Source organism: Ciconia boyciana, chromosome 2 (genome assembly GCF_034638445.1).
Source record: "Ciconia boyciana chromosome 2, ASM3463844v1, whole genome shotgun sequence".
Classification (NCBI taxonomy): Eukaryota; Metazoa; Chordata; class Aves; order Ciconiiformes; family Ciconiidae; genus Ciconia; species Ciconia boyciana.
Window position 1 is genome coordinate 149465556 of NC_132935.1, and position 12767 is coordinate 149478322.

Genomic DNA, 12767 nt, shown 5'->3' on the forward strand with positions numbered 1-12767 from the left:
TTGTGGCCTTTGACAAGCCATACAATTATATCATCACCTCAGTCATCTAACATTATATATTCTATATTAACATTATTCAAACAACATTTATACAGCACACCAAAACTGTAAAATGATAAAGGTTTACTTTAGGCAGTGCACTTAAAAGTGACATTTACTATAATTTCCTTAGAATGTCAGCTATAATTCCACTAAGGTTATAATTTGTTAAATATTTTTATGTACTCACACACACTTTTCTTTCATAGTTAACTAGAAGGTAGTATTTGCAGAACTGGTGTTGGAACCTACCATATTCATTTGAACTGAGTCATTTTCTGATCTTTTAAATTATTTGAGATTGGCCATAGGTTCCTCTATATAGCATCAATCATCAATTTTTTTCTTGTACCCTGCACATTGGTAGCCAAATAACAAGCCACCATGCTACCTGCCCTGAGGTAAGCATCCATAAGAACACCCATATTGTGCACAGCTTTGCATTCAGCTAGCCCTCCCTGAGAGGCAGAAAAAGGGGATACTATTATTTGCATTTACTGTAGGATTATAGCATGGACAGAAACACTTAATGTAAACTAACTTTTCCCCACCCCATGGAAATGAAAAAAGCTATTCTTAGTGGTGGACTAAGACCTTGTAGTGGTGAACTACCACCCTTTACATCACAAATTTTCTTTCTTAAAACCAGTCAAACCAGCATCTATGGGGTCAAACATTCAAGTAATTACAGCAAGTCCTAGTCTTAAAAATTACTCAAACATCCAGGAAGCCAGGCTTCACACAAAGCTGGTGCGACAGCCTCTATCAACAGGTTCGTTCAGGCCACAGACATTCACCTGTGCCCTGCCCAGGCACACTTATTGGCATCTAGATGGGATTATATGAAATTTACAGATTTGGGATTAATTTAAGATATAAAGAAGTTATTCCCACAAAATTAATACCAGTTTGAATAAACTTAATTCACACTAAACAGATGCATATTTTGCAGGAGTCCTTAGTCTAATCCAAAAATCTTCTCAACATAGCAAAGGTCTTAGTTTTATCTACAATAATAAATTATCACCTTAACAGAAATAATCCTGCACAAAAACTGTACTTAATGAATGAAACAAACCTGTCCTGGTTTCAGCTGAGATAGAGTTAATTTTCTTTATAGTGGCTGGTATGGGGCTACATTTTGGATTTGTGCTGAAAACAGTGTTGATAATACAGAGATGTTTTAGTTGTTGCTGCACTAGGCAAGGACTTTTCAGCTTCCCATGCTCTGCCAGGTGCAGAAGAAGCTGGGAGGGGACACAGCCAGGACAGTTGATCCAAACTGACCAAGGGGCTATTCCATACCATATGGCGTCATGCTCAGTATATAAAGCTGGGGAAGAAGAAGGGGGAGGGGGGGGGGGGAACGGGACATTTGGAGTGATGGCGTTTGTCTTCCCAAGTAACCATTATGCGTGATGGAGCCCTGCTTTCCTGGAGATGGCTGAACACCTGCCTGCCCATGGGAAGGAGTGAATGAATTCCTTGCTTTGCTTTGCTTTGCTTGCGTGCGCGGCTTTTGCTTTCCCTATTAAACTGTCTTTATCTCAACCCTTGAGTTTTCTTGCTTTTGCTCTTCCGATTCTCTCCCCCATCCCACTGGGAGGGAGTGAGCGAGCGGCTGTGTGGTGCTTAGTTGCTGGCTGGGGCTAAACCACGACAAAACCAAAATACATTATACTTTTGTTTCTGATACCTTGTTCTTTTCTGAGTTCTCTGCTACTGTCTTCAGGTGTGCAGAAAGAAACTTGAGAGTCTCATAATGATGTTCAGGTAAATCATGAATCTGAAACAAACAATCACTATTCAGAACATTAAATGCTAATTTTGTAGTGCACCTCCAGCACACCTGATTTCAGCTTACCAGTCTCTTCAGTGTTTTCAGACGTTCAACAGGATCTTCTTTTCTATTAGCATCTATAAAATCTGCATATTTGTCTGTTAAAAAAAAGCAGAAATTAATAATAATATATATATATATGAGTTTATATATATATATATATATATATATATATGTATATGTACCCTCACCCCCCAAGCCCTGCCCTCCCCTCCCCCCCACCCTGTGAATACAGGTAGCATATATACACACACACATATATATATATGAATGACCGTTGGAAGTAATAAATTAGTCCATTATATTGTATATAATATAAGATGATGGCAGTGGGGAAAAAAAAACAGCTTTCACAAAATACTGCAACAGTAAAATTGCAAATTTTACTCATTTTTTTTGCAAATTCATAATTCCTTCACAATCAGAGAAATTCTATTTACAGCTCTCATTCTTAAGCTCTATGATCACCACAACTCCCTGCTCTTTAAGGAAGAAAGAGGGCATTTATTACAGAGTTAGGATGATTCCACTGGATTTTCTCTCAAATAATCTGAAAGATGTAATCTGAAAGATGTTCAACAGTAATTCCTAAAGACAAAAATCATAACATAAACAACTTACCATTAGTAAAAAGGGGTTCTGGGAGCTTTCTGAAGAAGGATTTCAGCAAACTGCTTATCACATTCAAGTCTCGCCATTTCTACACATTTAGAAGAAAAGGACAGACATGCTTTATATTTCTATAATCACAACACAACCAGAAGTTTTTGGGAGTTCAACCTGGAAATAGCATGATCGAAGACTTACATCATCATGAACATCAATGTCGGTCATTCCTTTGTTGAGCTCTTCTTGCATGCTTGAGATGGCAGCATTATTTCCAGGAACTCTGTAAATACCTGTGTACTCAAGACCTCTTTCTTCAACCAGTTTGCAGCATATATCAACAATCAGTGGAATATACTGAAGAAAAAGAAAAGTTATATATACATTTTAAAGTAATTCATACAAAAAAGTATTTTAAAATCATAATGGAAAGAAAAACTATCCTTCCATACTTTGTTGGTATGAGCTGGGGGGCAGTCATCTAGTCTAACACCAAATGTTCCTACAGCAGATGGCTTCTTTTCAAACGTCTTCCTCATAATGCTTGGAATGCCTTTTCTCCACGTCCCCTTGTCTTTTGGTGGGCTTGTCTCATCTTTTTGTTGTTAGTATAATGCAAACAAGGAAATAAAGAAGAAAAATAAGAGCATTTAAGTCACAAAACCTACTGTGAATACAGGTAACAGATTTGCAAAGATCAAGCTACACCTACTGCATTTTTACCTCTTTTACTGGCCTGGCTTCCCGCAATAACTCACTAAACATTAGTCTGTCTTAAACATACCTTCTTTTACTCTTCTGTGATTCAAAAAATACATTTGAACATACTCACACCCCAGATTTTAAAAAGCAAGTAGCTGAATGGTACTGTGGAATTTCATCATTCTAAGACTAAAGGTACATAAATTGGATTTTAAAAAATTAAAATCTACGTTTAGTAAAGCAAGGTTAAGTCTCTACTGAACACAGTGCTGCACAAAATACCTATGAAACTATACAGCCACACTCACACTTGTGCAGACCTACTCACTTTTTCAATAATTACCAGATTTTAGTCACTCCTAAATCATTCCAAACAGGACTCAAACATTTAAAAGTATTATCTATCAAAAAATCAGATTAAAACTTCAGTTGCTGTGTTTACCTCTCCTACACAATTCACGTAGCAAATTCCAATTCCCATTTATCCTGTACTGCAAGTGCCTAATACAGTAGGACTTCCTTTAAGTATTTCTGGAAATATTCTTTCAGCAGATTTGACATTTACTTAACATCTGCAATTTAGTTACATAATCTGTAGCATAGCAGGAGCAAAGGGACATTTGTTGGTAACATAAAACAGAATTCACTCACAGCTTAAATTCAAGACTGAATTGTTCAAAAGTGGTTGATCAAAAGTGATTGCTCAGCCAGTTGCCTGAATTTGTATGCAACATCCTTACAAGCACAGGCTGATCAGAAATACCATACATTTACATATTCTTAAAAAAAAAAAAAAAGTAGCTTGTGACATTATTTGATGGAGTTCAGTTACTGATTTAAGTTTGCAGTGCCAGCTCATCAGACTTTTTTAGAATTCAGCAGGCACTAATTTTGGTCTGGAAAAAGTACTATAGTTTCACTCCTGTATTTTAAAGATTAAGAAAAAAAATGTTCTTCTCTACTTCTAAAACACTTCAGTGGAAAACTTTGGTTTCTTAACAGCATATTTAAAATATGAATTTACCTTGTTACTTCCAAGTCAGCTGGAGACAAAAGTATGAATTACACACAAAATTATTTCCAAAGCTTGGCAAAATTTTGGTCACAAGAAGTGTAACACCTGTATTTTACTACGGTTAACACTACATGGAGCCGTAGGAAAAAAACCCAAAACCCTCTTGAGAGGGGACTGGAATAAAAGCCTTCAGGGATCTGAGAAGACCTAAAGTATATATAAGATAACATCTAAATGAAGTAGTTACAAGAAATGAGTGATTATAGCTGTAGCTTAAAAAAATCTGGTTAATAGCTGCTTTGCATCTGTATATTCATGAGTTCGAAAAACCTGAGAAAGGCACCTCAATGGCCTCACACTGGGACTAAAAGGAACTAAGGAAATACACAAAACATACAGACCTTTAGTGAGAAGCTTCCTTTCAGACTCATCCTTAGGAGAATGTGGACTCTGGGTCCTCTGTTCTGCCTTAGTTCCAAGCAGAGTCTGCCTGATACTTAGACTCTGGCGAGGTGTTTTGGGAGATGGCTCTGTTTTGCTGCTTGAAGAACTAAAGAAGACACATTACTTCAGTAAAAACAAGCTAGATAAGAAGTCTACAAAAACTACTGGCACCATATAGATCACCTACCTCATCATTGTACTGTATTCTTTAATCCTTCGACTAATTAGATCTCTACTAGTGACACCAGTATCCTATAAAACAAATTGAGACCTAGTTTACAATCTTATAAAACACAACAAATACTTTTTACTTTAAGAATATGATTCACTCTATCCACCAACAGACCACATATGAAAAATTAACATTTCAGTACAGTTGGAGGGGGGGAATTCTAACAGGCGGTCCTAAAGAACAATAAGGACAGAGCATTTAAAAACCATGAGGAAAACTAAAGTGACTAATTACAAATTAGATGCTTCTATTTAGACTTTTTTTCCAAAGCAATACAATCTGATTAAATTGAAAGTGAAGTTTAAATAGAAAACATGCAAGTCAACACACCCTACTACTCTGAAAAATCCAATCCTATGTGCACGCAGTATTTATATAACTAATTAATACTACACATACAGCTGAAACAGCCATGAATTCAAATGTGCTTTTATCCATCTGTCTAATAATGTTTATTAATCCATTTTCCTTTGGATAATTATTTCAAATCTGAGCAGATGTGCATGACCACAGACATGAAAATATTCCTCTGTTGCTCATCACTGAAATGAAAATGCGCTGAGGACAATATTGGGACAGATATATGTTATGTACAATAGTATATGTTTGCCTTTTGTAATTAGCATTAACATTTAATTCATAGAAACATCAACATTTAATCAGAGAAACAGGCATCCTTCAAGGTTTCACTTTTTAACTACTGAGAAACTCATCACACTGTACCACTGCACATACCGCTTTGCGATGCAAGTCTGAAGACAGAACACACTGGTTCTAATAATGCAATTATATTTTTACAAGGATTAGGGATTTTTGACAGAGCAGTTTAATAATAAAGCATATCTTCAGTCAAATCAGTAGCAACATTAATTCATTTATTTCCAAAGTCTGCTCTCTCATTATAACTACGTCAGGCTTTTTTTAACTCTTATGTATTTACTCAGTTACCTTGCCCTTTCACCTCATTTTCTTGTATGTTCCTGTACACATTTTGGTCTATTGTTTAATGGCAAATGATTTCTTTTGTTGAAGTATTAATTACAAGAAAACATAATCAATTTTTAATTAAAAGAACCACAGCTTCTGCATTATATATTATACAATTACCTCATCATTTAAGTTGCTGTTGTCTTGTATTGCTTTAATCCATGCTAACATATTATCCCTGTCCTCAGCCTGAAACAGATACTCGCAGTCTGATGTGGTGAGTCTAAATACGTTTTTCCTCTTGGTTTCACAGTATGAGATGTCTATCAAACAAGCATTGATGCTTATGGGTTGTTCTTCTTCAGATGGGGTCACTTGTTCCTTTTTATCCTTGTACAAATAAAGTGAATGACCTCGAAGAACAACATACAACTGCTTCCATGGCCGAATGCTCCCACCAACTCGCTGAAAAACATCAACTGATATGTTAGTTTCTGTATTTTTTTATGAATGTTTCTGGATTAAAAAACCTACCTCCAGAAGTTTTAAAAAGAAAGACTAACCACCTACCTATACCATTCTTAAGAATGACCTGTGGAAAGACTACACAAAAGTACACTAATTGCTCTCCATTAGAGGAGTGAATTACTCAATAGCCTGCCCTCCCTGATCACCCATTAAGCGTGTGTTCACATATGACAGTAGAAGGAACAGAATGCGACTAGAATTTCACAGAGGCATTAATACAAATGTAGTAAAAAGTATTTGGTGGACTCTTGCCCGTGCCTTTTACACTTCATTCAAGTCACAGTTCACATTTACACACCACTGCAATTCCAAACTCCCAATTTTCCTTAAGTGTTAGTTTACACTTGTGCAGAAGGTTAATCTGAACTCAACTCCACAACGGTCACGAAAGCGACAGCTTTTTTCAAACTACAATTATCAAGGGACTGATTCTTACTACTTAATTAGTCATTAGAAATGAGTTTACTTCACAGATGCTTTGAAATGTAAAATTAGAATCATTTAGGTTGGAAAGACCCTTAAGATCATCGTGTCCAACCGTAAACCTCACACTGCCAAGTCCACCCCTAAACCATGTCCCTAAGCATCGCATCTACAGGTCTTTTAAATGCTTCCAGGGATGGTCACTCAACCACTTCCCTGGGCAGCCTGTCCCAATGCTTGACAGCCCTTTCAGTGAAGATATTTTTCATAATATGCAATCTAAACCTCCCCTGGTGCAACTTGAGGCCATTTCCTCTCGTCCTATCAGTTCAGAAGTTCAGAAAGCAGTCTGTAAAAGAAGCTAAGGAATTCACTAAAGTCAATGTTCTAACAGGTATAAAATTTTGTCAGTCTTATTGATGCTCATATCCCAAAAAATTTAATTAAAAAAGCAAACCAGGAAGGCTTTCTTATCTTAGGTTTCCACCAGCTTAACGTTTGTGCTAGGTTAAAAAAACCAAACATGACAGGTACCTTTCCCTTGTCTGTAACAAGCTGACGAAAATGGAGCCATCCTTCCTTGGAGGCATCACCAAAGACCTCTGAAGAAGAATCTTTTCGGGAACCAGAGTCTTCCGAAGATTTCTGACTGTCTGCAATCTAAAGAAAACATCACAGAAAGAATCCCACAATGTACTTCTAAATACATTTCTCTACAATCCCTACATTCAAGAGGTTTCCCTCTTTAAAAGCAGACACCTCATTCAGCAAAAAGTCCTAAGAATATCCCCCCGGGAAAATATAATTTCTAAAGTTTCCATACAACAATAGTGACCTTACACATCCCAATAATACTTTGAGGAATTGCAGGAGTCTTAGACTCCCATTAGTAAGTTCTTACAAAAGCACGCCATAGATATGCTTTGTTTACAGAAGCTGAGGAAAATGAAAAAATCAAGAACCATGTGGTGAGCCTAGAAAAAAAGAGACCACGTTTACTTATGCGATGCATACAGCACCAATCGGGGAAAAACATTAGAATCAATTTAAAGATCAAAATCAATCAAAATTAAGAACAATTTGATGAGTAGCAATTTCAATAAACTTCATGTCTGTGTTTAACACACCATTTTGTATAATTGCGTTGTATAATTCATACAACTTGTCACAGTAGTATGTGTAATTCTTAGGAGTTGTTATATACATATATACCTACCTTAATCCCCTTTAAACTAGATACATGCTTAATGGATCTGTTGGGAGAAAAACAAATGTTAAAATGAGATTTAAAAAAAACTTCAAAAACCAGATCTCCAAATTAACTGATATTTTTCATGAACTTACGATTTTCCCTCTTCTCTGTAGTCATCCAGTCCTTCATCATATGACTTTGACCTCTCAGTTTTTGCAGCAGGCTGGCTATCCAGGACACTAGGCCGGATGGATTCTACAAATAAATAGAAATTTTCGAGTATGTAAGAACCTGAATCACATTTTTGCAATTTATTTCAAGCAATAAAGCGTTTACAGTTTTCATTCCTGTTCTCCAGAGTGCAAAAGAAAAAAGTCGCATGAGAAAAAAACAAAATCAACACTCACCATGATCATGTGAAAGCTGTCGCCGAATTAAAGGGATTGGAGAAGTGGGACTGGGAGGAACAGTTGTTATAGCTGGTGCTTGAGAAGCAGATGCAGAAATAACAGCAGAAGCAGGAATGTGTGCAATATCATGGTCAATACTAGGACTAGTCGGTTCATCTACAAAGGTAATATGTCATATATTAACATATTAAATGCATTAATCAAATGCTCAAACTAAATAGCTGTCTGAACTTCTCATTATTGGGGTATCAGATTAAGTATCTTAAACATGAAGTCTATCAAACATCAGGGTCCAATTAATTCACATTGTCAAATGTACTTTTTTGTTTGTTTTTAAGAAAGAGGAGCCTGTTTCATTTCATAAGAATGTTAATTGTACATTAGAGATAAGGGCAAAGAACATCATACCCAATTATAGATTTTGCTGTGAGTGAATGAAACAGGAATTACTTGCTAAACTCTTGTAATATTACTTTCAAGTAGACTATTTTTGTTTATGTGCATAAGTGAAAAACACACTTATTACATCAGTAAGTCTAAACTCAAGAGACAGATAAGCACGATTTCCTACAATAAAATATGGGCATTCAGACTACCAAAAACTATTCCATTTAAACAAGTGTTCATATACTAAAGCCAAGTTACAAGCAAACAAAAAAGCATTTTAAACAGATTTCCAGCATCCAAAGAACCAATCCCCCCCCATCCTCCATACATTCAAATAAAGAAGCAAGTATTCATATTTTTAAAAGATGGCATTACTACATACCAATTAGTTCTTCCACTAATTGTTCATACAAACGATTGCATGCCATACACGCCCAGCACCTCACAGTCTCAATAGCCACAAGGGTCATCATGAAAGATTCCAAAAAGCTTTAAGTATTTCGAGTATTTAACATGTTTCTTACAATATGGAAGAAGCTGAAAGATGCATTTTCAATCATTCTGAGAAAAGAGCCGTAACATCTTCTAGAATGCATTACTAGGACTAGAAAAATTATTCTACTTCATGCTCCGGTAAAAGAGGGGAGAGAGGGTGTGGAGTGTCAGAAAAATCAAGTCACGAGCAGGGGCTGAACTGTACTGCCATAATGAATATGAATGTATTCTAGGTGCTAAGAATTGTAATATGCAGAGCTACTGAAAAGCCTATTGAAATCAATGAACACTCACAGACAGAGGTTTATTCTTTGCTTTGCGCGAACACAACTGCGTGTGCTGCATTGTGCTTTTCCAACAGTCACAGTTCTGTTAAGGCAGCACTTGTACCACCAAAATTTGGCAATGTAAATTTAAAACAAGGCAATAAACAATTAAAGTACACGATGGTTTAGCAATAACAGCCCTCTTAATTGTCTGGAGTGGAAAATATAATCATTTTTGAAGTTATATGTTAAGAAAAGCATCCCCCACCCAAAAACTAGGTGTAAACTACAAACATTAATAAAAAGGGAAAGCAAAAGAATTCACAGCAAACCTGTGATACTACAATTTAAAACATTTCTCAGTTTTACTTGCATCCACAGTGATAAATTAGAAGCACTTACAGACCTCTTCTCTACAGTAAGTAGGAGATAGGAAGAACCTCAGTTACACGTCCATTTCAAAACTACAACAGCTCACTGCCCTATTGCCTTTTTTCATTTGCTCAGCTTCCCTGCAGCAAACCCCGAGAGAAACACACTTATGTTGATTAAGGAATATAACCACTCATGGAACAATTAATTAGTTTAGAACATAAAAACCAGAAGTGCTCAGCTTTAAGTTACTTATGTTACAGACTTATCTCAAAATGTCACAGTCTCTACTCCCAAAAGTTACAAAAATGCTAGTGCTTGAAATAAATCTGTGCAAGCTGTGAATATGAAAGTGTTAGGCACCACTACACAATTTCCCACAATACTTAAATCCAATAATTCATCTAATGAATAACAGTTTTTAAGTCCTTGAGAACAACAATAATTATTCAAATTATTATTACTTCACAGTGGATCTAATCCTCAGATGAATCAAAATTAGAGTGGTTTTAGAAATAGGCAAGCTTTAAAGAAATTGCAAATGACATTGGTACAGGAGGGAAATAACTTTGTTCAATCCCTGAAGAGGCTGAAGGTCAGCTAATGGCAAGCTTTTACATAATGTAAAGTGATTATAGAGCAAACCGTGACGTACACCATATGAGTTACTGCCTACTGATTTAATGCACTGGCATACTCCACCCCTGCTGTCCAATAAAAAACAAAACCCAAACACAACTATGTATCTCCCTTGTATTTTGACTTTCCTCTTTAGTGCTTGCAGTATTTGTCTCCCTTTTCAGTTTCCTTGATTAACTGGTGTATTTGCACCCCAAAACTCCTCGCACAACACGCAAAAGGATGTGTTCAGCTCACCAATCAATGAAAATGACTGTGTGCAAAACGCAGTGAAGCATACAGAACAAACAAGCCAGAGGAGAAGCCACACAAAATAATTCTCTTTCAGGCTGTCATCTCATAGATTACCGGCGTCCCTTTAAATATTTGTAACAAAAAGGTCAAAGACTTCAGGACTACTTGAAGTTTTACTTTTCATTTGAGAAAAGGCTACAAATACAATTTGTTCTGCACTATTGTCTATGAAGCAACTCAGGAGACAGGCCATCGGAAAATGAGCCAGCATGGTGACAGAGCATCTCTGGCAAAGGGGAAGATGCCGCTTGTCACCTCTGAACATGAGCATGCAATTGGTCAACGGTTGCAACTAGTAATTTTCAGGAAGAGCCTTTCAATGCAAAAACATTTATGGGGGTAAGACAATTAAAACTTGTCATAAACAGGCAATACAGCTCCAAATGCAGTTAACTTGCATTAACTAATTTGCTAGATAAAGCAGAGAGAAATTCATGTATCTAAGTACGTTTGTATTGCAGTGAAGCTAGAGATCAGGGACCTACAAGAAGAGGGAGCATCTGTACCTACAGTGTAAGTGAGCTGGAAAAATATTAACTTTGATTCCGCAAAGACGTAAATTTGCACTGAATGGGCTCAGAGGCAGACCTAGAGATTTCAAAACTGAGGATTACATGGGTGAAAAAGCATGATGAGGACGTACTATACCCACTCTGTGGAAGAGGAACTAAGGAACAAGTATTAACCAATTTTCCAAAGATTCAAAGGAATGAACACCAAAAAAATAACTGAAAAAAAGCACAGATCTGTATCATACCCTACTATGCTGCTACAATAGAATTTTATCATTATTAATATAATATTTAACATCTTTTTTTATACCTGAATCTTCTGGAACAGTCCTTCAGGATTACACATGAAGGTTTGAAAGTTAACAACCTGAACACTTGAACACAAAAGAGGGAATATTTTGAAAACTTTAAATAGTTTTTAAAAGAATCACAGAATTATTCAGGTGGGAGTGAACCTCAGAAGGTCCCCTAGCCCAACCTCCTCCTCTGGGCAGGGTTAGCGCTGAATTCAGACCACGTTGCTCAGGGCTTCTGTCCAACAAGTGCCAAATGGAGGGGAATGATCTCCTCCCGCAATATCCTGGCTGTGCTCTTATTGATGCAGACCAGTATGGTGTTAGTCTTCATCACCATCAAGGTGCCGGTAACACTGCAGGAGGTTAGCCTATTCCAGGATCAGGACTTAGCATTTGTCCCTGAATTTCAAGAGGTTCCTATCAGACCATACCTCTAGGCTAAGTCCTTTAAAATACGCCTTTGCATGTATTGACTGCACCCCCTAGTTTGGTGTTGTCTGCGAACTTGATGAGCATATTCCATTTCCTCTCTAGGTCACCAATAAAGGTATTAAAGATGGACCCTGAAAAATGCCACTTGTAACCAGCCCCCAGGTAGAACATGAACCCTTAGCCACTGCCCTTTACACCTGACCATCCAGTTTTCCTACGTATCCAGCAGTACACCCATCTAGACTATGGGACAAGAATGGTGTCGCAGAAAAGGCGAAAAGCTTTGCTGAAGTCAAGGTTGGTGATCCCCTTGTGTTCTCTCATTCACAGATCTAGTCATTCACAGATCTAGTCATCTCATTATAAAAGGCAATCACATTGGTCAACCACTATTTACCCTTGGTAAATCCACGCTAGCTACTCCCAGTCACGTTCTCCTTCATGTGCCTAGAAATGAGTTCCAAGAGGACCAACTCCATGGTTTTCCTAAGGACTGAGATAAGGCCAATTGACTGACTTCCCTGGATTGTCCTTCTCATCCTTTTTCAAGATGGGTGCACAATTTGTTTTTTTCCAGTTAATGGGGACCTCTCCCAGTCCTCATGATCCTTCAGAGATGATAGACAGTATCTCTGCAATGACAGCAGCCAACTCTCTCGGCATCTTCAGATGCATTTCATTGGGTCGGATGGACATGTATGGATTGAGCTGCACTG

General features: G+C 37.1%; 1 protein-coding gene across 6 annotated transcripts in view; it reads right to left on the reverse strand.

The window, feature by feature from the left end:
• Positions 1–12767, reverse strand: part of ARHGAP21 (Rho GTPase activating protein 21) — a 123615-nt gene that overhangs the window by 9144 nt on the left and 101704 nt on the right. For all 6 annotated transcript variants that reach the window (XM_072854457.1, XM_072854462.1, XM_072854459.1 and 3 more), the window contains 12 exons: positions 8356–8514; positions 8101–8203; positions 7973–8009; positions 7291–7416; positions 5986–6270; positions 4834–4898; positions 4604–4752; positions 2938–3080; positions 2687–2842; positions 2501–2579; positions 1904–1977; positions 1736–1825 (listed from right to left, as the gene is read on the reverse strand). In XM_072854457.1, the coding sequence (XP_072710558.1) occupies positions 1736–1825; positions 1904–1977; positions 2501–2579; positions 2687–2842; positions 2938–3080; positions 4604–4752; positions 4834–4898; positions 5986–6270; positions 7291–7416; positions 7973–8009; positions 8101–8203; positions 8356–8514 (1466 nt within the window). The remainder of the gene's footprint in view (positions 1–1735; positions 1826–1903; positions 1978–2500; positions 2580–2686; positions 2843–2937; positions 3081–4603; positions 4753–4833; positions 4899–5985; positions 6271–7290; positions 7417–7972; positions 8010–8100; positions 8204–8355; positions 8515–12767) is intronic.